The 25,483-nt window shown below is 37.1% G+C and overlaps 3 protein-coding genes across 3 annotated transcripts; 1 reads left to right on the top strand and 2 right to left on the bottom strand.

Annotated features, from left to right (window-relative positions):
- Positions 1 to 272: 272 nt before the first annotated feature.
- LOC122643856 lies at positions 273 to 1,844 on the bottom strand. Its single transcript, XM_043837431.1, has 4 exons — positions 1,185 to 1,844; positions 914 to 1,090; positions 650 to 781; positions 273 to 487 (listed from the first exon to the last, which is right to left on the bottom strand). The coding sequence occupies exons 1-4, from the start codon at positions 1,836 to 1,838 to the stop codon at positions 365 to 367; spliced, it is 1,086 nt and encodes a 361-aa protein (XP_043693366.1). The 5' UTR covers positions 1,839 to 1,844; the 3' UTR covers positions 273 to 364.
- A 6,228-nt stretch (positions 1,845 to 8,072) lies between these two features.
- Positions 8,073 to 11,822, top strand: LOC122652081. The gene is made up of 8 exons (XM_043845785.1): positions 8,073 to 8,260; positions 8,371 to 8,392; positions 10,796 to 10,852; positions 10,947 to 11,028; positions 11,115 to 11,210; positions 11,288 to 11,412; positions 11,507 to 11,525; positions 11,620 to 11,822. Exons 1-8 carry the CDS (start codon positions 8,161 to 8,163, stop codon positions 11,800 to 11,802), a joined length of 684 nt encoding a protein of 227 aa, XP_043701720.1. The 5' UTR covers positions 8,073 to 8,160; the 3' UTR covers positions 11,803 to 11,822.
- Positions 11,823 to 20,607: 8,785 nt separating this feature from the next.
- Positions 20,608 to 24,888, bottom strand: LOC122652177 (brassinosteroid-responsive RING protein 1-like). Its single transcript, XM_043845890.1, has 2 exons — positions 24,337 to 24,888; positions 20,608 to 20,615 (listed from the first exon to the last, which is right to left on the bottom strand). The coding sequence occupies exon 1, from the start codon at positions 24,849 to 24,851 to the stop codon at positions 24,342 to 24,344; it is 510 nt and encodes a 169-aa protein (XP_043701825.1). The 5' UTR covers positions 24,852 to 24,888; the 3' UTR covers positions 20,608 to 20,615; positions 24,337 to 24,341.
- Positions 24,889 to 25,483: the final 595 nt, after the last annotated feature.

The raw sequence follows: 25,483 nt of genomic DNA, 5'->3' as shown, positions 1-25,483 counted from the left end.
ATTTTCGTCCAATCAAGTAGTTTCCAAAGCCAAGCATGTGAATTATGAAAGCGTCGCGACAACTCATAAAAAAGGAAAGGGCCCAAAGGGCACATCCAATGCGCAAGGCTCCCCCACCACTCTCGGGTCTAACAAGGGTCCCAATGTAGAATTCTTACCCTTGCATTCGCATAGAAGCTGTTTCCAAACTAAAACCCGTGACCACTTTGAACAGAACTCACAAGACAAATAAAAGGTAAAAGAGGAGGAGACAGAGAATCCGAGCACCTAAGCAAGCAAAGCAGGGAAAGTGCAAACAAATTGAACAAATTGCTAAGAAAAGCCTTAAGAGCCTGCTGCAAGGCTGCAACTAAGAACCCAGAAGTCAGAACCCGTAGAACTGAAACTCAGTGGGAGTGAAGCAGACACCACCATCAAACCCTCCTCCTCCTCCCCCTATTGTTCCTCTCATCATCGCAGCCTCAGCTTCCTCATGGAACCCTTCGACCTGAACAAGATGTTTTAGATTCACAGTAAGTACAATCTCTACGTACAATTTTTTTTTTTAACCCTTTTGTCTCTTTCCTCATTTTGGCAAAAAGGAAATGGAGAAAAAGGTTTCTTGCCTTTTTCCATTATTGAGAAAAAAAGAAGAGAGAGATTAGTTTACCCAAAGATCATCTTCGTCTTCTTCCTCTCGATTGAAACCAGTAAATTTGGGAATCTCTCCTGTTTCATCGTTGCGGGCAAATCTCCCACGTACTCTTGGCCTACTGTCGGCTAGCGTCTTTCGACATGCATACTGGACATAACAAAGAACCCGTCTTCATACAGATTGATTAAAATTAAACTTTTCGATTTTGACTAAATTATGAGATGGGCTTCCAGTTCTTTCGGATTTCTATCTTTTCTCTCTCTATTTTTCCTTAATTACCTTTATTGTCTTGTTGAAATTTCTCTGAGTGCGCTTGCTTCTGTACCTATGAATTCTCTGTTTCCTCTCTTCTGCGTTGTACCTTCGTACTTTGAGACTCCCTTCCTCCGTGAATGAACTCTCTACAGCTAACGGGCTCGAAGAAAATCCTTGATTGAAGTGTGTAATAGTAATTCTCTGAAAAACCCAATTAAAGAGGAACAATTTGTTAAACTAATAAAACAGAGGAACAAAAAAAAGCAGGGATGGATGGATGGATGGTTGTTCTAACTTGTAAATCGCCTGTGCTGCAAACCCTTCTCATGGACACAGTGCAGTTACTGTCCTGAAGTGAATCCATGGCTTGGTTTGGGAAATTTGGGGACTCTACGAGAGAACTGATGCGAGGATGGTAACAAATACCCTGTCTTCGGTCGAGAGATTGGCTACTGAAGCTCCTCTGCATCACTCCAGTTGAAACCTTCTGAGCACCGTTACTACTGTAACTGCTGGGAGGAACTGAAGAGCTATTTGAAGATTCAAGATTCACATAAGGATCTTCTGAAATCAACCCAAATGTGTCAGATTCCAAAACAGATGAACATGTGATCCCATCTTCAGCATAATTAGGTTGGATAGGTACAGATTGAACCTGGGTCGTGGGCTCTAGCGACAAATGATTCAATTTTTGATTGGGAGGTGAACAAGATAAGAGATTAATGGCGGTTTGATCACCAGAGGAGCATAGTTCGGTTTCGGTTGAAAATTGAAGATGACCGTTTGGTTGGTCAGAGAAGCCATGGAAGATTTCAGTAGACGAAGATGATGGGTCAGTGAAAGAGAAAAGGGGTTCGGATAGTGACTGCAAATCGACATCGGAAGTGACGATATCAGAGCTTGAATTACGAAAGAAAGAACCATCTAAAAGAAAAAGATCAGAGGACATTGAGAAACAGAGACAAAGATTGAAAATGGAGGATCAAGAGAGGAAGATAAAAGGAGAGGTTAGATTTAATTTTGCTTTCTTTCTTCCCCACCTGAACAAAGAGAGAGAGAGAGAGAGAGAGTAAGTGACTTATTTTATTGAGGGTTTGCGCAAAGGTGAGACTTTTGAGAGGAAGAAGAAGACAAAGAAAACGAAGCTTCAGGCTCAGGGCTGGTGTGAGTGTCGACTGACCCAGAGTTTCTAGTGAAGTCTTAAATCTCCTGCCACTCTCTCACTATAGTACAAACAAACTATAAACTCCATTGCGGTGGAGAATTTAAATTGGGCTTCTAAAGTGCAACTCTACGAATTGAAAACTTTTAAGCCTCTTTATCAAGAAAGACTTAGACTAGTAGAATGCACGTGCAGCGAATCCTATTTTTTTTGGGTTTGCCTTAATAGATGATAATGTTAGAGGAAGAAGTTGTGAGAGCACAGTAATGAGGTGCGGCGGTTCATAGAACCTTTCTGTAATGTAAATAATATGTTCACCAAGTGGGATAAAGATGGTTTAATTTTTTAACCAAAAGAAAAAGGTGGATAAAGATGGGTGCCTCAGTAAGGGTGTAAATTGGTTCGATTTTGCTTATCTGGTTCGGTCTAAAAGTGTTTGTGTAAATCAAAACCAAATTAAGATGAATCGGTTCTACAAACCAATACTCAAACTAAACTTGTTTGGTTTGGTTTCGGTTCTTTTTTGGTTTCTATATTCAATTCTTATTTGGTTCTTATACGGTTTGGTTCCAATTCCTTTATTCGGATTCATATACTATAATATAGTAAGTATTATTAGGGAAAAATAACTCTATTTGGGAGCATGCGTGTTGTACCCAGATAAAGGGAGGCGCAATGACTACCCCCCCCCCCCCACCCCCAAAGGAAAAGCGGAAATGATGCCCTTGTTGATGCTTCCATGCTCGCTCCCATTGGCGCCTGTGTGGCGTAGTTCCATGCTCCTGGATAGATGCATCCCCTATAAAATATTAATATATTATACTATAATATAGTAGTATTATAAAATCTAATACTAGTATTCTTAATATATACTATAATATATTAGTATTATAATTTATTTTATTTTTTAGTAAAGAAAAATTTTATTACAGCATAATGCAAGAAGAGCTCAAGGCTTCCTGTTTACAATGATCCTGAAGCCAGGGAGTGGAAATTGGGCAAATTGTCTTACTTGTTAGAGACAATGCCTTCCAGGATAAGGCATGAGCAATACTGTTTGCTCCCCTAGGAATAAAAGAAAAAATACATTCACTAAAATTGGAAGCCAAATAATGGATGTCAAAAACAATGTTAGAGATGGTAGGGGGGTGAGAGAGGATGAGCTAGTGATGGGCCTCGATAAGCGAAGCATTGTCGTATTTCACTTGATGATATCTGATAATGAATCCAATGCTTCCACTAGGAACATCTAGGGGTAAAGCATCATCACAGTTAACCTTGAAAGAGCTAACCAGAGGAGGCGCCAAAGGGGAAAGATTGGAAGTATCTTGAGCATGGGTAGAGGTTTTCTGTGCCTTTGGGTCAGTGGAGAGCGCCCAGAATTCCTTAAAAACCCTTTCAGTTGTGCTAAAAACCTCTTATACATTGTATGAATATTATTCCTCCCGAACCGCAGTGGTTGTTGGAGGATCTCGAGCTCTTCTTTTTTTGGCAAAAAAAAAAAAAAAAACCCTTTAATAGTAATAGCACATGGGAATGTTAGATTAATATGTAATTCTAAATATATATAAACAATGATGTGGACAACATGTTTACAAAATTTGGGCAAAAAACAAGCTGCCTTGCAAAAATCATAACGGTCTATAGGAATGAGTTCTTGGTACTACTTCTATGAATCTCATCCTCAAATTTTGATAATGCCATTTTTTCTTTGTGCAAGACCCACATTGGCAGAGAGGACCCATTAGGGGCCAGCAAGGGAGGCACTATGTCACACTTTCTTTTTTATGGCACCAAGTCACACTTAGTACTACTACTACTACATTTCAATAAGATAGGTGGGGGAAGGGGGGTAGGAGGGTCGAATCATCGCCATTCCTTAGGCTTATTATGCTAAACCCAATTGCTTAGCTGCTTGCCACTGAACTAGAAGCTATATCAATGTTTTGGGATCTTCTTTTTGAAAATTTGGTTCAATTTAATCTCAGTTTCAAGGTATATGCAAGAGTTGTCTAAACCAATTAACAACATACCAAACATCTAGTATATTGTTTGTGACAACACCCAACACCTAGTATATTGGCTTTTTATTTTTTTTATAAAGACTTCTTTGTCTCTAGGTGTTGGGTATGCTCTTAGTTCAAAGAAACTTTTCCCTTAAGATACTTACAATATAAATTTTGAGCTGAATCTTGACAAAGTAATATTACTGCCATTTTGAATACGTTAGTGTTTTTTTTTATTTGGTAAAGAATGGCCGTCTTGTCGGGCTTCGCAGTGTATCCAAAGGACAAATTTGGATTATAGGTAGGTCTCACAATTGGATCAGGATCCTCTGCAGTACCTCCGACTGTGCGGTGCACATCTTGCGCCACAGTAGAGGCCATGTGTGCCACGTGGCCTCTATTGTGCCACAGGATGTGCACCGCCCATCCGGTGGTACTACAGAGGATTTTGATCCTTCAGAATTTATCATTTGCCTATAAAATTTCAGTCCAATCTAGATTTTACATGTAGAGAACAAAAAGGTAAAAATTTAACTAAAAAATAAAAAATAGGACAAGAGAACGCTAATTTGTTGTGTAGCCCCTGCAGTGGCATAGTAACCAATGAAAGTGCACACATAGTCATTGGTTTGGATGCGATTTCAATTTTGTTGGAGGTTGAACAGTTTTCACATACAAAGTCATTGATTTGTGTCTAAACATAGGAACCATGCTAACCACACAACTAATTAACGTTATTTTTCATAAAAAATAGTAACAAAATAGATTTTTACTCCATATAGACTATATGACGGAGTAAAAGCACCAAATTTGACATGGATAGTACAAAATAAAGCCCACCTATCCATGCAGTTGGAAATTTCTAAAATCTTATGCTACATGGCACAAGTCAATTGGCATATGCTGTGTCAAACCTTGCAACACTAACTGTTCTACCACAGTTTTTTTGAAAGGGTGAGCTTGTAAATTCTGCCACAATTTTAACTATATACATAGTTGCCATGCATCATGTTGGTTGCAAGGAAAAGCTTTTGCCACATAATTTATTTTATCTATAATTTCTAATAAATTAAATGGAAAATACATGGGAATCTATTAGCTATACGGAGCATATAATAAATCTGTAATAAACTTGCCCTGTTGAAATCCCGAGGGGACAATTCAGTTGGCAAAAGACCGACTCCTCAAATAAGAGGTCATGAGTTCAACCCTCCTTGAGGCCTATCCCCATCCCCTATCCCCTATCGCCCCCCCCCCTCCTAAGGATGTCAAATGGGACGGTTCCTAGTATTCGGGATGGGTCTATATCGGTGCCAGTCCAGGTACCGTCCCGTTTAGTTAATGGGATCAAATCTAGGTCTCGGTCCCGATTATCAATGGAACGGGACAGTACCAATTCCAAAACGGTTCTAAGCCTAGTACGAAAAGGGAGAACTTAAATGGTTTCTAATGAGATGGTTTAATTAATAGTATTGTAGATCTTTTCATTATTATGAAATCTAAGGTATCTCTTACTTTTGATTCTAATTTAGAATATGAAACCATGATGAATTAAATTTAATGGTTTTACTTCTCCAGATAAAATAGAACTGAAGGTCTATCAGCTCAAAACCTCCATAAGAGAAAATGTCACCCAAATCCATCAAACTTCAACCATAAAACTTGAATGAAAGAACATAAAATCCACTCTTTGAAAGGATATTGATAGTTCTAGTCTCATCTGGAACCTAATTGGTATTTCGATACTGATCCCATTGAGAATTCCGTTCCAAAATCGTCCCATCTCATTTATTATTTGATATCAAAATTAAATCCTAGTACCATCCGGTATTAAGTTTTAGCAGGATGATTCTAAGCCGGTTTTCAATTCTGCTCCCAAATTAACACCTTTATCCCTACCTTATTTAAGCTCTTCAATTCCCAAAAAAAAATAAAAACTTGACCTTTTGAATTGCGAAGAGTGAATGTCATCATTATCTCTTTTCCTTTATAGTGGAAGGTCCTTAAAAAGATCAGATCTTACGGAGGAAGAGATATTTTTTTCACCACGTGTTAAGAGAAATTGGGCCCAAACGAAAAAAAAAAAAACAAAAACTCGATGGACCTTTCTCTTGTGCAAAGGTTGCATCACCCAACTCATCATGATTATTAATGAAAAATGTGGTAGAATAGTTATCTTTCTTGGCGGCGCAGCATGATCCATTTGATTTGTGACATGTGACATGTGATTTAAAAATGTTTCAGTTGTATGGATAAATAGGATCTACCAGGCAAATTTGGTGGTCTAATTTCATCATATAACTTATCTGTATCGAATTATTACTTGAATATTTCCACTCAACCTATTTTATTTATATCTTTTGATTTTTTTTTCTAAATTAAAAAATTTAAATCATATAAAATTTGAAACAGACTAAGATTTTAAAGACAAATGAAAAATTATAAGATCTACTTATGTATCAAGTTTGAGTTTTAAATGAGTTACCATCTAAAGTGATTGAAGAGGAATCTACCTAAAACAAGTATATTGATTAAAGCCCCACAGGTCACCTCTCTTCTGAAAATAAGATATATCAATGAAATCTCTGTCGTATGAGGATAGAGGAGCAACGTAGTGTTAGAAAATACTAAGATGCGCAGAAGTATAAGACTTATTTGTTTTGTATGGTAATTTGTATGTCATCGAAATATCTTCGTAGAAATTGGAGCAGGGATTGATAGCACCAATATCATCTTTTTGTATCATTTGAATCAGTAGGTTTGTACTTGAGTTGAATCGTACTAGCGTACTATCCTTAAGGTATTTGAATGCCTCGAATATGTGTAGATCGGGTTGACCATACGTTCTCACCTCTCAGATAAAATAACTACAATCACAAATGACAACACTCCAAGTGTGATTATAATTAGGCAGTATCTAAAGATGTATTTGAAGAGTATACTCACTAACTCAGTGACAAAAACGCACTGTGATAGAAAAGAAAACTAAATTTAAGAATGTTTGTCAACAATGTTAGAGAAATAGACAAGATCTCCTCTCTTTCTTTATATAGAAGAGGAAGAGACATTACTAAAGGATGTTTCCAAAAGATATACCCTAAAACATATCTTTTCCAACAAAGCTTGTTTGTTAGTCATTCAAATAAGTCTTTCAATAGGCACACCGATCTATTAGGTATCTATTAGGAAATAACTCAACCCTCTAACACATCTTTTATAAAAACAAAATGATATTTTGAATCTTAATATTAAAATCATTTAAAATTCTAACATGTAGGACTAGGAATTGGTCCTCTGGGTTGATGGTTGACTTAATCCCCCTACCAAATAAAGAAAAATTGTTGACAGGCTGTGTGGCTCCCTACCAACCCAATGGTCAATGAGAATGCAAGTGGAAACAGTCAACAAGGGTGGAAATTTTCATTTCACAAGGGTTGGGTGGTCATTTCACCCTTTGGTCAATTGGCAAGGTCCACACGGTGTGGTCCACACCTAATTATCAAGAAATCATAATTTGGTTTTTAAAAGAGGGATCATGAGTTCAACTCTCCTACAGCTCAACCTTTAAAAAAAAAAAAAATTCCCTCTATTTCCCGTATTCCCATTGAGAAAAGCAGACTGGAATTGTATCACATGATCCGCTGCTTATTTTTAATACGACAATCCTTTTTCAATCTTTCCGTTGGTTATATACCACATTTCTGCATGATTCCTCTGATCTCATATCGAACGGTTTAGCGATTATCAGAATTTCTCAAATAAACTTTTGTAAGCAAGGAACGACACATAGGATCATGATTCAGCCGTTTTCTCTACGATATATTAGCTGTCGTTGGTAGCCTTATTCTTGCTCTTCGTAAAGGAGAAGTTAAAGAGTCCTTCCTTGCTTCGTCTTCGCTGGGGAGAAGTGGAGAACCGAAGAGGAGAGGAGTTCACGTTGGCTACTACGTTCCAAAGTCGTCTCAGTTCTCCTTCTCCGAGAGAGAGAGAGAGAGAGAGAGAGAGAGAGAGAGAGAGAGAGAGCTCTATATTCTTTCTAATCTCTGAAACAGAAACACTTTTCTTCTCCGGTGTCAGGGAAGAGGGTAGTAATTAAGGCAACCATGGTGTCGCAGGAGTATGTGGACAAGATGCAGTCTCGCCAGAATTACAGGAATCTCTGGCACAGCGATCTCTTGAACACAATTCAAGCTGATACGCCTTGTAAGCAATCAGAATTTTCCATTTTCTTCTCTTTTTCTCTGTTTCTCTTTTGACTGCCTTTTCTTAATCGATATCTGACACAGATTTTTCTTCTGGTTTCTTGTTTGCAGATTGCTGCTTTGCATTGTGGTGGTATGCATTCCCCGATCTCTTGAATTTTGTCGATTTTTATGTGAAATTTAAATCTTTTTTCCCCCTGCCATTTATTGCCTCTTAGTTTCTGATTTTATGTTTGCATACTTCTCTCTCTCGTGTGTGGTTGGTTATGGTTATATTCAGATCTATGATTACTCCTCTAATGCTCTAAGTATAGGTTTCGTTGACTTGGTGAAAATGGGGTTTGACTCTCTTTTTTTTGAATTTCAACTTTTCGAGCAATGTTGGAGCTGTCTTATTGTTTATGATCTTGGTCTCCTCAGTCTATTGTTAAGATTTCTTGGTTAATTTGGATGAATTTTCCTGGTTGGTCGTACTAGCTAGGAAATTTCTGGTTTCTATGTTGTTGAGCAATGATCTGCTGCTAATAGCTTGTTTTGAACACTTAATCAATGGAGTCAACCCGTGGTTGCTCCATATATTGATTATGTGTTTTAGGAGTAGTCTCATCTGCTAATCCATCCATCTTTGCTTAGACTGAAGAAGGTATTGCATATAGCCTCTCCTTTTCGTCGCTGTTATTGTAGTTCTATTGCAATTGTGAATTTGTTTGTGACAGATTCTACTTGTTCACAAGAAAAGTTGAATTGGCTTGACTGGGTTATAGTACGTGATAGATCAAAATAAACAAAAAAATTGATGATTACAGGATGTATTAATTTGTTCAGGGTATATAATATATTTTGACCTATATTTTTTTTTCTTTCTTCTTAGTGTTTTAAAGGACCCTTAGGTATTAATCAAATGAAGAGATCTTGCCTGTGGAATTAATTTTCATTTCACTGCACCTTATTTGAGCTTTCAATCTCCAACTTTTAAAATTCAAAAACTCTGAAATCCAAATATTCCTAAAATTAATAGTCTAACCAAATTTCAATTTCATTTTTGGAATAGATGACTACTACACATGTTCATTCTTGTTATACACAGGAAGAGATGGAATTAACTTCCTACCAATGGTTGTGAATTGAAATCCTTCCTGACAAATACATGGCCAAGCATTATGGTGCATGTACAATGCATGTTCATGTGTTCATCTGAATTAGAAAATAATGCATCGGTTTAGACTCTGAATATTCTCGACTGCGTTTTTCCATCCCGAGTCTAGGAACTGACTTTCTTGTTTAGAGTCTGGACAACTCTCCATTCCTTTTTTAAATTATATGTAACTTGCCCTCCTTAATGTTGTGCCTGCAGCCTTCACAGTTCTTGAAGTAAGAAGTTGATTGCTGGCATTTGTTTGGTAAACTTATTCTGAGAATAAGGAAGTTGTTTAACCCCATTCTACATATATTGTTGTGGTGATTTGACATTTAAAATCAATAGATTTTGGATTTTTAAATCTTTTCGGTATAAAGATATGCAATACATATCTAATTTTTTTCATTGGACTCTATTACAATACTTTTTGCTTTAAAATTCAAATTAGCCTTGTCCCCATTCTAGTTATCATTAATAATTGCTTAAGAGTTTAAGCAGAGAACCTTAAAAATCAAATCACCTTTGTCCTATTCTGCTTTAGAGTTTAAGCAGAGGATCTTAATGGTTTGGTTCCCATTCTAGTTATCATTAAAATATGGAGGCCTTGACGAGGATGCTGGCTAAAGGCAGTGTGAGTTTGGTTGTTTTAAGTCTTTTTAAGCTTGTCAAATTGCCCATGAATTTTCTCACATGATTTGCCAATGACATTCTTGTTTTCTGTTGTTCTTTTCTCTCCCACTTAAGATATTCAATGCATCTCCTTTTGTTCTTCTCTCTCCCTCTTAAGATATTCAATGCATCTCCTTTTGTTCTTCTCTCTCCCTCTTAAGATATTCAATGCATCTTTAGATATTTGAAGTGGTTGCCATTTTGACAGTTGACTTTACCAATAGTTCTCTTCAGGTGGAGAAGTTTTAGATATGGCAGGCTGGCTAGTGGCTAGTCTTCTTATGCACTTCAATATTCTGTGCCCTTGTCTCTACTGTTAAAAATCTGGAAATTTACAGAAACTTTATTTTCTAAGGATGGGAAAATGCCCCTAAGAATCATTTGGTCACCCTCTTGTTTATTGTAATCCAAAGAGTCTGCCTAATTTTATTTAAGAAATCAATATTGAGTGACTAACGAACTGATCATTTAAGAGATGGGAGAGAATTGATTGAGTGAAACTTTGGATTTGTAAATGGTTGGGGAAGCAAACTAGGAAGCCTTGGTCACAGAGAATGAGAGTGGAAGAGGGTTATGAAGCTTAAGGAGTCCAAGGAGTGAGTTTAGGGACCCTTCTGGGATTTACAGAGGCCTATTGAAGAGAATTTTTTTTAGTATATTTATTATGTCTTTATTTGAATTTATTTAATTTTTTTCTTTCATTTTGTGGTTTTCTTGCTTTAATTGTAGTGGACCATGCGTATCATACTTGCTCCGCAAACGAGCTCTTTACGATGATATGTCAAGGTAATCAATGCTTTACCTTCTTGAAAAGTTTAGTTTTGATAATGACTGAAGTGATTTCATGGCATTGAACCTATAAACTTGGTTTTTTTTGTAGGTATATATGCTGTGCTGGTTATGTGCCATGTAGTGGCAAGTGTGGAGAAAGCCAGTGCCCTGAATTTTGCCTCTGCACTGAGGTACAACATTTATTTGATTTCAGACAAATTTTCTTCTCTATGTTCTGTATTCTCTTTTTCTCCAACATCTTCTTTTCTTTGCTCAGGTCTTCTGCTGCTTTGGAAATTCAGTTGCATCAACTCGTTTCCTGTTGCAAGATGAGTTCAACATACAAACAACACAATGCGACAACTGCATTATTGTACTTACCTCTCTCCCTTTCTCTCTGTTGCACATATTTTAGTGTGGTATTGAACTCAATGCTCTTTGTTACCATAGGGTTTCATGTTCTGCCTCCAACAAGTTGCATGTGTATTTTCCATTGTTGCGATGATTGTTGGAAATGATGGAATCTCACAAGCTTCTCAGATATTAAACTGTTTGTCTGATTATGTTTATTGCTCGTAAGTCCATTCTTCCCTTTTTATCACCCTGTCAACTAGTGCCAATGGTAATAGGATTTCTCATTGATTTGAGTTAATTTTTTTCCCCCTCCAGGGTTTGTGCATGCATGCAGGTATGTGTAAAATCAAACCAATTATGAAATACTCATTTACTATAGTGTTTCCACTTTATTTTGACTCTACTGATGTCACTGCTGAGTATTGCAGACACAGCATAAGATTCAAATGGATAAAAGAGATGGTAAATTTGGACCACAGTCGGTGATGGCTGTCCCGCAATTTCAAGAGATGTCGCGTTTAGATCAGCCAATTCCGCCTGCTGTCGGATATCCATCTCAGCCAGGGTATGGGCAGCCATACGGGTACCCACCTCCAGCTTATACTAGGTGATCTGTATCACAATGCAAATGGATACACAAGTGAAATCACCATTGAAGTATTGACACGGTCTTTCCTTGAGTTCATTGATTTAATTTTCTTAGGAAGAATGGGTTTTATAGGTACAGATGATGGGTACATTTTGACCCTTTGTCTAGATAGCATACTAGTTGTGTCTGAACATCTTAGATTTTACTTTGAAATTATTGTGATGATGGTGTCTTTGTTGATGATTTTTATTTGTAATACATTGGGGTTTTGTTGTAAGAATATTGTTCACCTGGACATTCTTTTGCCTTGAAATCAATATATGGTTTGCAGCATTGTCTTAAAAGGATAGGACTGGGTGATTGGCTCCAGGGTTCACCACCTGGCCAGACAATCAGATTGTTTGGACCGAACAAACACCTGCTCTGTTTGTCTTTTTGAAAACAAAGTATATAAGTATGATTAGGGAATTCAATCATTTTCTCCCTGGGTTGCAGTGGGGAGATGCAGAGGGCAGGGGTGGGGCTGTGTAGGTGGTGGTGGGATAGAGATGCAGGGGGCGGGAGGGGGGAGGGGGCGGGGGGAAGGGGACTCAAAAAAGAAGTTTGGGGTGGGTGTTCCATGTAAATATAAGGCAAGTATAGGGGGGAGTGAAATCAGCCCAACAAATTTTTGTGAGTGACAATACTCTAGAAGTATAGAGTCCTCTTTCCCATTGTCGGATTGAACAGTGAACCCTCCTTTTTCACCATAAGCGCTCAATTTTTCAAGAGCGCCCCCAAAACCCCAAAAGCAAAGTAAGTAAGCCTCATTTTGGGGGGCGTTTGGCATGCAATCCAAGATTTTCAATCTTGGATCATAACCCTAGATCAGAGATCCAGGATCTCTAGAACCTTTGGGCTCGTTTTGTTTGTTTGTTCTCTGAGCAAGCGGCATAGGGAAGCACACCAATAAGGTGTGATAAAATGGTATCGTATATAGAAGGCCAGAGAAGTCATTTCATGTGAGAAGGAGAAAGATAGAGACAGAAGTGCAAGCATACCCTGTCCCGGCTTCTGAGAGAACCTTTTTCCAAGTTTTAATATTTGCTTCTATGTTTCAAAATGTAATCTGATTTTGATCACTGTCACTTGAACCATGAACACCTATGTAAAATATGGTGTCTGAAAGGCAAACCTTTATGGCTGAAAGCTCCTTCTTGGGCAGGTCTCCAACACAGCCAGTTTGGTGGTGGGTTAGATTTTGATCACTGTCACTTGAACCATGAACACCTATGTAAAATATGGTGTCTGAAAGGCAAACCTTTATGGCTGAAAGCTCCTTCTCGGGCAGGTCTCCAACACAGCCAGTTTGGTGGTGGGTTAGATTTCTATCTAATTTGATTTTTTCATGTCAATATAATGTTTCAAAAATTTATTTTTTTTTTTGAAAATAACTAAATTCTCTAGGGGACTTTGAAGAACTGTAAGCATATTAAAGAATCAAGGTGGAAAATTTTGACATTTATATTTAAGGAATTCTTCACCTATCAACTGATCAAAATGACCAACTCATCCAGACACCTGGCAAAAAAAAAAGGTGACACATAAGAAGGCTTCTTAGGAAACCTTTTTTCCAAAAATGTCCCTAGTTATAGAGTATAAAGGGAAATGAACCGCTGGAGAGGTTGGCCAGCTTCTGCATAATCGAAGGCCTTCTACCACAGGATCATTTGAACTGCTAGTGACACAATTTGAGGGATAACTAGCTCATGTAAAGAAGACTGGGAGTCTTTATTGGATGGTTCAGCGCTGGAGATTATTTAAGCTAGAAATCAACTCAATATGGTTATCAAAGCCTTTTGTATCTATACATTTCTTTTGCTACAAAGAACAGAATTACTTTACATCCCTTCTTTTTACTTCTAGGTCTTGACAAAATAAATCTAAAATAAATTTTTTTTACTGTTCCTTCATTTACTTCCACCTATTTTACATCAAAACAAACAGAGAAGGGATGAAATTACGTGCTTCATATGGTTGAAAATGAAAGGGCCTTTTCAATCATTTGATGAATGATCAAAATGAAGCAGATGATTACGGTAATCATGTAGGACTCTTTCTAATCCAACTAATTATCAGCAATAAAGATGGATGCTGAGAGGATTCTTTCTCCAAAAAATATATACTATAGCTGTTTGTTATTCTTTTAGTTTCTAATCTACAATCACAAGAAGGAAGTAACATAAAAAAATCCAACCTATATGTCCTGTTGCACCTCTGCCATGTCTTGTTATCCTAGGCAAATTTGTGGACCAACATCAATTTATCATCATTCCACTCCATTTTGATCTTTTAATATTTTGAGATTAAACCTGTTCTCTGTCTTATTTTAGTTGCTTCATGATTAATGATTAACACAGAATTTGCTAGTTTCTATGGTTGGCATTTTGGGCTATAAACCCACAGAAAATCAGAAGGAAGTAACACATTTGAATTGGATGAGGCATTCAAAAGCTTTTGATTATCATTCTCAGAAGCATCAAAATTCTGAGGATCATAAATGTAAAATTTACATTCTAATCTCCAATACCAAAACAAAACGAGTATGATAAAATACAAGAGAGAAAAGCACTTAGGGTTTGTTTGGTTAAGATGTGAAGTGAAGTAAAATACTTTCCATTTTGCTTTTGTTCTAATTTTACTTCACTTCAGGCGATCAAGTGAATCTGTTACCAAATTATTTATAAAGTACTTTTTTATGATTCTCATTTTAGTATTTCAAATATCGCCATGAATACCTATTCAGGCATACCTCCTGGATACCACAAGAGCGCCATGACCCGCTGCCACAGGGTCCCAGGAGGGTGGACTGGAGATGTTCCTACCTTTGGCATTTTTTTCACAAAGTGACCGCTCTCAGACTATAAGCTGTGTCTTCGTGCATTTTCAATGTGGAATTGGTTTTGCTAATTGCATGACAGAAGTTCATTGGACGTTAATAATTTTCTCTATCACTGATCCAAGAACAAACTCTCTGTGAAACTAATTACCCCCTTATGTGGTTACGCTGACATGGTGATCTGAATCCAAACAGGTGATTACTGAACTCTCGCCATCTAGGGTGCAGTGACTAAGCTTGGAGGAAATGAATAACAGGGGGTGGATGTGTGGTGCATCACACATTCGATGATCGTTTTTTAATTTTTTAATTTTTTTAAAAAAAAGACATTGCTTTAGTTTCTTCTCCTATACCTCAATCTTCAAGGAAAATATCCTAACTGATTTGTGTAAAACCTTAATTTCAAATGTTCCACAAAATTCCCAGAAAAAAACAGGATTCCCTGATGGTTAATGTCTAAATCCTAGGATAAAAAGGTTTTTCTTTTCTTGCATGTTGGTTCCACTTCCAGGTTTTCCCCCTCTCTAGCAAAACCAAACAAATAGGAGTGGTGATTCATACACATCTTTATATTATTTTCTTATCCACATGCGTCAACACTGTAGTGGTTGAATTGTAGTTGTATCTATAGCAGATGATGATCTATAATGAGAAGAACAGAACAAATGACATTACCGGGGAAAAAGGAAAAAAGCAAGTACAAAGAGTCCCAGAGGCAGGAACTTACAAGTACATATATCTCTCTCCGTGAAAAATCTCTTCGCAGGTCGCCCCGTGTTCGCACAAGAACGAATTAGTCCCATCATAAATAATCTGCTCCTCATCGCAAAACCTCCCCCTGAATTTAAGGAGAAATAAACCATACCTAATTTATTCAAACCCTAATTTAAGAAGAAAAAAAAAAAAACTCGACATCATTGGGAGAAATCGTACCCAAAGTATGGTTGATCACCTTCAAAGATGGTATCGAAAGAATGGTCGATCGCCTTCAAAGATGGTGTGCTGTTGCAGTTTCCGGTTTTGCACCGATTGTCATCGTGGGTAGAGCAGCAGAGAAGCATTGATGGATAAGAACAGAAACAGCTAGAGTTGAAATAGCTCTCGGATCCAAATATAAATCCATTCTTTTACTAGAGAGAGAGATGTTTATTTGTTCTTCACATTTTGATTTCTCTGCAATTTTTAAGTTCTGGATAAAATGTAGACTCTTTTAGAGTTTATGAACTGTCATATAGAGAGAGAGAGAGAAGATGCTGTGTCGCTGAAGCCGTTGAAGAGGTGGGTTCTTTTAGAGTTTATGAACTGTCATAGAGAGAGAGAGAGAGAGAAGATGCTGTGTCGCTGAAGCCGTTGAAGAGGTGGGGGGGAGGGGGGGAACAGTTGAAAGGACGTCTGTTGGGCATGACAATCTCATTTATTCTCTTTCAAGAACTTCAAGGATAAGTGGAAAGCAGCAAGGATTCAATGGGTTTTTTTTTTTGTCATTTCACATTTGACAAACCGTACACGTCACCCCAAGTTTTCAAACGAAACTCTAATCATCCCGTGATTTTTTTAAAAAAATACTCAAATCACCTTAGACCCAATATAACAAATTAGGCTCTATCGTTATATTTATGCTGATAAGTGATGATGTCAACCAATTAAATAAATTTAAATTCCTGAACTACCTTTAAATATGAAAGATGGATAGTTTTGTACATTTAATTCTAATGTTTTAATACAAGAGTGTAATAGTTTTTTCACACCAATAACTAACAGCACACTAACATCATTACTGTAAAGAGGGACGAATGAGTATTTTCAAAATTCAAGGGGTGACGTATAATTTAGCCAAAAAAAAAAAAGGTTACCATAACATTTTCTATCAATGCAATAATTTGGATGGAAAAAACAAATTCTCTCATATTCCCTAATAAAAATGCAGTGCGGTGCAGCTTGGACCAGTGGATATTACACCTGCTAGGTGTGGACATCTCTACCCCGAACTGCATCAAGGGGAATTGGAGAGGATTTTAATGCATTTAGATGGAAGATTGTAGATGTTATTTTTTGGAGTGGGGCCTTCTTCATTGGGTGTCAAATTTTTTTTGTCAAAAGAATTTGGAGCAACTCTTCCATCTAGCGAGATTTCATATAAGCAAAGAAAAATGAACATGAATGCCTTTCAAGAGAGAAGGGTTTACAAGGAAATAGGCGTCATTGAGCTCTATGAACAGGAAGCATATGTTTCATGTTGCTATTTTTTTTTCCCCTTTTTTGAAATGTTTTAAGTTGCGATCGAACCCCACTTTCTACCATCACAAAGAAATAATAGCAATCACAATCATCATCCATCAAATGTGATGGCTCTACTGTGGTATTATATGTATTAGGGGTGCCAATTGGTCGTTATTGGCCAAACTTAATTGGTCACACTTGCATTGTGAACAAGTTTTTAGCACACACTTGGTAGCATGTGGCGCGTGAAAATCTATCTAGAGGTCTTAGGTTCAAGTCTCCTGATTCACACCTCCCCTTCCCCATAGAGTAAGAAAGAATAGGATAAATAAAAAAAAATATTCCACCACACAATCACATATATATGGTTGAATTTTAAGACTAATCACACATGCCATTAATGATGAATTAAAATATGTTTGAAAACTCTTTAAGAAGTGTACAAGCAAGAAAGTAAATGTAAACCTTTGACAAATCAAGGGAGCATTGCCAATACACAACATATTGAGTCATGATTGCGATAGATCTCCAAATCTAACTCATGGATTACTAGGCCCAAGACTTTCTAATGGTTACCCCCAAATTTCCTATCCCTTATGACTTAAAAGTGGAAGCAAGATGTAGAAGACATAGAAACAGGTATGATGGAAGTTTTGTCCATGCTTCATGGAAGAACTTGTGGTCCATCCAATCCAATCAAGGAGGGAAAAAGTGGATGCAGGTTGCGCTGCGGCACAAAGAACATCAGCCCTTCAGAATAATATATAAAGGAAAATGTTATTGAGCCAGTCGCCAAAAGAGGATATGCTAGCACCCTCTCTCTCCTCTTCATATAAAATGACCTTGTTGTCCTCTTATCTACAAAACCAATCCACCATGCTCTCTCCTCTATGCAGCTTGATCAGAAGACTCTGTCCCTATATATAATTACTTCATGTTGAGATAATTATTATATCAAAACACCTCATGTTGAAAGAAATGGTGTCAGGACCTTATTGGCAGTTTTTGTGGGACCACAATCTCAGTCTTCAAAGCTAGAAGATTAGGTTGAAGACTGCAATTTATATGTCTTTGTGCTCTCACATATTGGGATGGATACACAAGGTGGAAATCAAGGAAAGGTACCATAAAATCTATTATTAAATCTGTAATTCAGAATGATATATAATTACTCCATGTAATGTCATGGCCTTATGGGTCATTTTTAAGGGGACTAGAGTCTCACTTTTGTCTTATTTTAACATATTTATAAGGCATTTCAAAGTAAGCAGAATAGGTTGAGGATTGCAATCTATATCTATTTGTGCTCTATGTCACTGGGATGGATGGATACACAACAATGTGGAAATTAAGCAAATTACCATATAATCTATTGTTAAATCTGTATGCCTTTAATTAAGGATCAACATTAGAGACAAAATCCTATCTCGTAATCACTTTATGTACAACCTTAGTTATAGAAGCATGTAAACTGACAAAAGACCCTAATAAACAAAAGGAAAAAGGATTCTCACGAAGCCAATGTGCAGATTCAATCCCACGTTTTCTCACATTCCATGTCATGGACCCCACACTCTCTTCGTATTAAAATCCCTTTGTATTCTGTTTTTTTTTATTTTTTTTATTTTTTACGTTGGATTCGAATAATTTCTTGTAATGCCTATTAGTAGAAAACTGCACTATAGTGTCACAGAAACCTCTCCCCTAAACAAAAAACAGCAATCTAGGATTATCAAGAGAGAGAGACAGAGAGAGAAAGTAGCGCAATCAAAGCTAAACACGTGGTAAAGCAAATCATTGAAAAATCTAAGATAACCAAGAGTACATGAGACTACCAAAGGGGTGCATCGAGATAGATAAGAGGACAAATAATTAAATTAGAGGCCGAAATCTGACACATGGAAAATCTGGACCATTTTCTTAAATATCAAATGGTTCACCACGTACATAACTCATCAACATGATAAAACAGATGCACACACCCATCAATTTACTCTTTGTTAGCCAACTACAAAACTATCACATGAAACAATTTAATTTTATAAATCTTTTAAAAGTAGATAGAGCTTGGATGGTTGTGGCTCATAAGCTTGAACTTGAACAATATCTTATGGGAAAATGTTTTCGCAGGGACAGGAAGCCTAGACAGTGGGGATGCAAAATGACCACCCCACCCCTCTGAAATGTGGAAATTTTGCCCCCAAAATACCTGCACACGCTTGGCCCCATCGTTCCCCCATAGAGAACGGTCTCCCATATATTATTTAGTTAATATTATATTTTCTTTTTTTTTTCAACAAAAAAATTACTTGAAAAAAAAAACAAAAAAAAAAAAAGAAAAGTTCAGACAAAAGTTTTCTCTCGACAAGCATGTTGAGAAAATAGGTGGATGAACACACCTTATATTATGCCCCATATGAAAGGATGATTCAGCCATTCTAAGCATTGGATTAGGGATGTAAATGAATAGTTGAAATTCATTTCCGTATCCGTGTCCGTATCTGCTTAGCACCATTCGAATCCGTTCGAAAGCTAAACGGATACGGATAGACTATAGCTATCCGAAAAACTATATTTACAGGTAAATGGATAAAATATCCCATTCGTATCCGTGTCTGTATCCGTTTAGCACTATTCGAATCCGTCCGAAAGCTAATCAGATGCGGATATAGATATAGCACTATCCGAGCCGATTCTGATCCGTTTACATCCCTACATTAGATATGTAGAGAATGGTCTCTCGCCATGTGTAAAATTCTAACCCCAAAATTCAATCATTAATCTAATATAGTGTATTGTCTATACTGCCCTTAATGGGATGTCTGTGGATACAAAAATGGGGTGGGCCTAGACTCCTAGTGCCCTATTATATGTATCTAGGACTTGGACTCCTTTCATCATGTCTAGTGTTGATACTTGATACGATGCGGCAGTTCAGTTGGACCACAAATTTTATGGATTTGTAGTCACAACTCCACACTCTTATATTGTACATGGTTGAATTTTCAAACTAATCAATCATATCAATTAAATTGTTTAAAATACGTTTGATAATATAAAAGGAGGGCAAAACAAAAAATTTACGTAAAACATGGACAAATCAAGGGGGATAACCCACACAAATTAAGTCAAATAGATGAAATAGATAGGTGGACTAAGACAATTTAATAGTTAGCCTGCCAAATCATTTATCCACGTGATTGAAAAATAGATGTAAAGGAAATGGTACGACAAAAGTAGTTTCACATGTTTCATGGAGGAAGAAAACTTGTGGCACATGTCATGAAGAAAAAAAATGGGGTGAATAGAAGTCCTCTCTTTTATTTTTGTAAGCTTGGTTTGATTGCAAGAGAAATTAAACGAAAGGAAATGAAAATTTTTAAACTTGAAAAGGAAACTTCTGTAAACATTACCTGACATGATTATATAAACTACTTAAATTTTATACCATATTTAGTAATGCTATTTTTTAGTGTAATTTTTATTTTACTTTTCAAATTCAAGGGATTTGAATTTTATTGAAAGTGAAATACTATGGAATGATTTGGATTTAGTGGTAAAAATCATGTTGGATAATGTTTCCAAAAATTTCCTATGTAAGCTTTAAATTTTTAACTTTCTTTCACTTTAATTTCCCTTGCAACCAAACGGAGCCAATAATTGCATTGTGTATGGTTGCCAGTTGTAATATATTAAATTTTGTCAAAGATTGGGTTTTGGCTGAAGGACTCAAAATCTTAATCTTGGAATTTTCTACTACTTGAAATTTCAAATTTATATAGAAGGGAAGATCTTGTTGTAACCAATGATGGATACAACAAGACTGTAACTTTACTGTTTTGACCTTTTAGTATAACATATTCATTTTTAATGAGAGTAAATAAGGTCATTTTAAACAAAAACTGCATTAAATAACTTTCAACTTATTGAAAATCCTTTTCTACTCTGTATTAAATATTGAATTAAAAAACTTTTGAGAATAGAATAAGAGGCAATTAAAAGAAGATAACAAATTCTTAGTTCACCATTTTGATGACAAGTTGTTCCTTATGTATAATTATATAATGTTGAGATAATTATTTTATCAAATCATCTCATGTTGGAAGAATAGTGTTATGGCTTTATAGGTAGTCATTTTAGGACCACAGTCTCACCTTGTCTAATTTTATCAAAGTTTTGAGCACTTCAAAGTTAGAAGATTAGGTTGAAGATTGTGATCTATATCTCTTTGCGCTATAATATTGGAATGGATAAACAATAAGGTGGAAATGAAGCAAAAGTACCATACAATTTATTATTAAATGTGTACTTCAGAATATTTAATAAATAAGAAAGAATTGTCACGACGTTAGTGTGCAAATTCTTACGTACGTCCTCTCACATCCAACTCATGAATTCCACCCTTTCTCTCGTCATTAAAACTCTCTATTGGACGATTCTATTTCCTACCATCTCATTGGTGTGAAACTGCACTCTAATGTTGTTGCATTCTCTCTCCCTTAATAAATACTCCATTTTGAGATAATAAATTTATCAAATCAGCTCATGTTGCAAGAATCGTGTCATGACCTAGTGGGTAGTTTTTATGGGACCACATGCAGTCTCACTTTGTCTAATTTTATCAGATTTATAAGGCATTCAAAGTTGGAAGATTAGGTTGAGGATTGCAATCTATTTCTATTTGCACTTTTATGTCATTGGGATGGATAAACAACAATGTAGAAATGTAGCAAAGTACCATATAATCTATTGTTAAATATGGGTGCCTTTAATTAAATCCTCTCTCTTATTCACTTAAGCATGTAAACTGATAGAAACCCTAATAAACAAAAGGGGAAAAGAATTCCAAGATGCCAATACGCAGATTCAATCTCACGTCGTCTCACATTCCATGCCATGGATCCTACACTCTCTCTCCACATTAAATGCCTCATGTATTCGAATCATTTCTTATGATGCTTATTGGTAGGAAACTGTAATCTGGCATTATGGAAAACCACTCCTATAAATAAATAATAAAAAAACAATAATCTCACCTAACATCTATAAACAAAAACAATAAGATTTGGGTAAAATCAGTTTATTTAGATTGAAGTCAAGCAGGACCACTCTTGATTCTGGATGTTTCAGAATGGGGATTCTAGGGTTTTTGAGACCGATTCAAAATTCAAACCAGATCAAAATTAGCAAGGGCCGATTTCGAGTTTAATATCCTTGATTATTGCAGTTGTGCTCAATTGGCCTGATTTTATCCATTTGATATGTGGGTAATTGTCCACAAGTGCTATTATTGATTATAATTTAGTTAATAAACTTACCAAATACACATGATTAGACCCTTTGATTTTTTTTTAAATTTTTTTTAAATTTTTTTTTTTACCTGGGCCCCTCACTTGACACTCCTACCCAATTTAAATGGGTTGGTATTAGCTAGACCTACAACCCTATATAATAAATGGGCAGGTTCGGGTGGGGGACAATGTCTAATGACATCCAATTTTTACGTACTTAAGCCCCCCATCGTTGAAAATATGAAAAGAAGGATGTAAGAGAACATGTGGGTTGTCCAATTTCAAATTTCATGGTTTATAGGATCATTTTTCAACCATTGAAGTGCATGGTAAATTTGGTTTTATTAGATCATGTTTTGAGGAATCGGATCGATTCAGATTGAAATCGACCAATTTGAATTGGTTTATTCTTACTTGAGTAAAAATAAAAAGGAAAAAGTTTTCCTCTATTGCATTGAAATGTTTACCGCACCAATACCGTCTCGATATCCCATGTATATCTGAAGGCATTGCGGTGAATAGATTCTCATTCACTATGACTAAAAGAAACTGGTCCAAATAAAAATGACTTCTCGGCTTTTCTTTACAAGCTTAAGATGGCATCACATCATATAATTAAGCTATAACTTTCATTCTTCTTTTATTATTAAGTTTTTTGGGTTAAATAGCTACTGACAGTAATGTATTTAAAAATCAAAATCAGATCGGGCAAATCGGAGCAGAGCCCGATTTGTTAGTTTCGGAGCATGCAATCCATATGGGGTTGCTAGGGTTCAGTCAGAATCTAGCTGATTCTTGACTGATTCCAGCTTATCTGAGAAGAAATAAAAAAAGCTACTGCCCATGTTTAAACGATTGGATTCTCAAATATGATACACTGCACTTGAGAGGATAAAAATCCCTGCAGCTGTGGCCTTAGGCCACCATACACAAAAACTCAGGGTTGGGATTTGGGTGGAATGGGCCAGATCGAACCTGAGCTTTATTACATTATTTTACTTTCATGGGCAGAACTTGATGGATCTGATCGGACGCCAGAGGCCCAGAGGCCCAGAGCCCAGAGGGCTTTCTACCGTTCTTTTCCGTGGGGGTTATTTCTGGAACTTGGAAGAGTGAGGGGACAAACGGCAAAGGAAGAAGCGAAGAACGAGAGAGAGAGGATGATCATTGCTTACCTGCTTCCTCTCTGCTCCCGACTGATAAGTATCAGAAATAAAGAACCTGCGGCGCTATCATTATCCATTACAGAGACGAGAGAAAGAGAGATTACGGGAGGAAAACGAAGATGAATCACAGATTCACATGGCTATGTCTCTGAATACTGAATTGTTAAATTTGTTAAAGGACTCTACAGTATTTCCAAATCTTTCCTACATTTTAATTTTTTTTTTTATTGGGTAATTCTCAGTATTTTCTAAATTAATCTGTAAGAAAAGGCAATATTGAAATTGAAGTAGGTAGATCTCCCAAACAAAATATCAGGATAAAATCAAAGCAAAGGCTGAAAAGTACTAAATCCCCATCCGCCCATAATTTCAAGATAAGAATCCAAGGGCGGGCGGGCGGGCGGGCGGGCGAAAAGAGGATTAATGGATGAAAGAATCGAAGAAAATGATCTTGCCCCCGCAGTGCCATAACCAGACCAGACCCGAGATAATGAATAGATGACAAGATCGGATTAAACCGGTTAAATGCCTGCCCCAGATCCCAATGTTACTGTAAATCCTTACATCCACCACACCAATCAAATCCCTGCTCGTATGCCTATTCTGCTCACCAATCTCTGGCTCTTCGATGGATCAAGGTTTTCTGCACATTCGCATTTGGGTTTTTTTTTTTAATTTGGTTCTAAAGTCTAAAACCATTTACATCTTCAAAAAAAAACCCAACTCGAAGTACTCAACCACTGTTCAAAAACCGCCGGAATCCGGCCAAAGCTGAAAAATAAGAACTTTTTGGTCTGGTCTTCCAAACAAAGAATGAAATGAAGAGAAAGATCAGAGTTTGAGATAGCTAAATTTCTGAGTTTTCATTAGAAGATTAAAAACAAAGAAAAGAGTATACAAAAGCCATATCTTTTCCGGATTCTCGGAGTTTCCACCCACCTTATATGTACATTTAAGTACTTCCCAAGCCCTCTGTTTTCTTCTTTTTCTCTTCAAAATAAAAAAGCTACAAACCCGAAACCGAAGAGTACTCGCCGTAATAATCTGGAATACCGGAAGCAGCCCAGAGCCGTTCGTTGAACGCGTCCTGCAACTCGTCAGGTATGAAAGGGGTTCTACAAAGTGGGCAAGTTTTCTGATCATGATCCATCCAACGATCCAAGCAGCACCTGTGAAAGATATGTCGGCAGTTCGTTAACTGTCTGATCTCTTCTCCGCCCTCGAACTCATACAAACAAACAGCGCAGCTGTCCGGCGTTTCACCGTCGCCGCTAGAGATCAAGTCATCGAACTTAACTACCGGTAGGATTTCTCGGATCAGAACGGCAGATACAGAATGAAATTCAGTAGGATGGGTAGGTCGGTCTACCCAAGCAATGTCGGGCTCAAGAAAATCCCCCAAACCCACGAATCGAAATAGCCAGCATATGATTTTTCTGATGAAACCCAGAAAGGAAAGTGTGTGAACAAGGACCTTTGGAAGGAAGAGCTCTGTGTAACCTACTGGGAAACCCATGGAGAAAGACCCCAATAGAGTAAACGAGCCAGAGGAGATTGGGTTCTATACTTGTTCCTCTCTGAGTCTGTGGGTATTTAACTACAAACTCCTCTCATCTGAGTCCTGAGTCCTGAGTCCTGACTGAAAGAAACGAGAAAGAGAGAGAGAGTATGGAGTTCTGAGAGATGACCACAACTCTTATAAGGAATGACGGCGAAGGGACGTAAGCGAAGGAAGCTTTCAGGTTTCCACTTAAGTAATTATTCGGATTAATCCATGGTTGCAATGGTAATTTTATATACGTTAATTAAATGAGGCGGCTCCCCTATTATAAAGGAACCCTTCGCCTCCCACGTGTTGCACATGTCACTCGTGTGGAGGGTTTTTTTTTGTCTTGTAAGTTCAAATCCGTGACTCATCCGACTCTCTTTTATTAGTTGGGTCATGGGTGTGATGTATGATCCAGATAGGGCGGTCCCCGGGTCTCCGTTTTGAACCCTGAACTCACCCAATTTGGATCCTCTACTGTAGAGCTGCCCGGCAGGACCGTGCTGCCCAAACACGGTGCTATGTGCAATTTTTGCCTTACCCTTTCCTAAACACCTTGTTCAAGTAGGGGTAAGGCGGTCTTTGCACATAGCACAGTCCTG

The sequence above is a fragment of the Telopea speciosissima genome, chromosome 1 (assembly GCF_018873765.1).
Source record: "Telopea speciosissima isolate NSW1024214 ecotype Mountain lineage chromosome 1, Tspe_v1, whole genome shotgun sequence".
Taxonomy (NCBI): Eukaryota; Viridiplantae; Streptophyta; class Magnoliopsida; order Proteales; family Proteaceae; genus Telopea; species Telopea speciosissima.
Note: the sequence above shows the minus strand (reverse complement) of the source record. Positions and strands in the feature narration are given on the sequence as shown.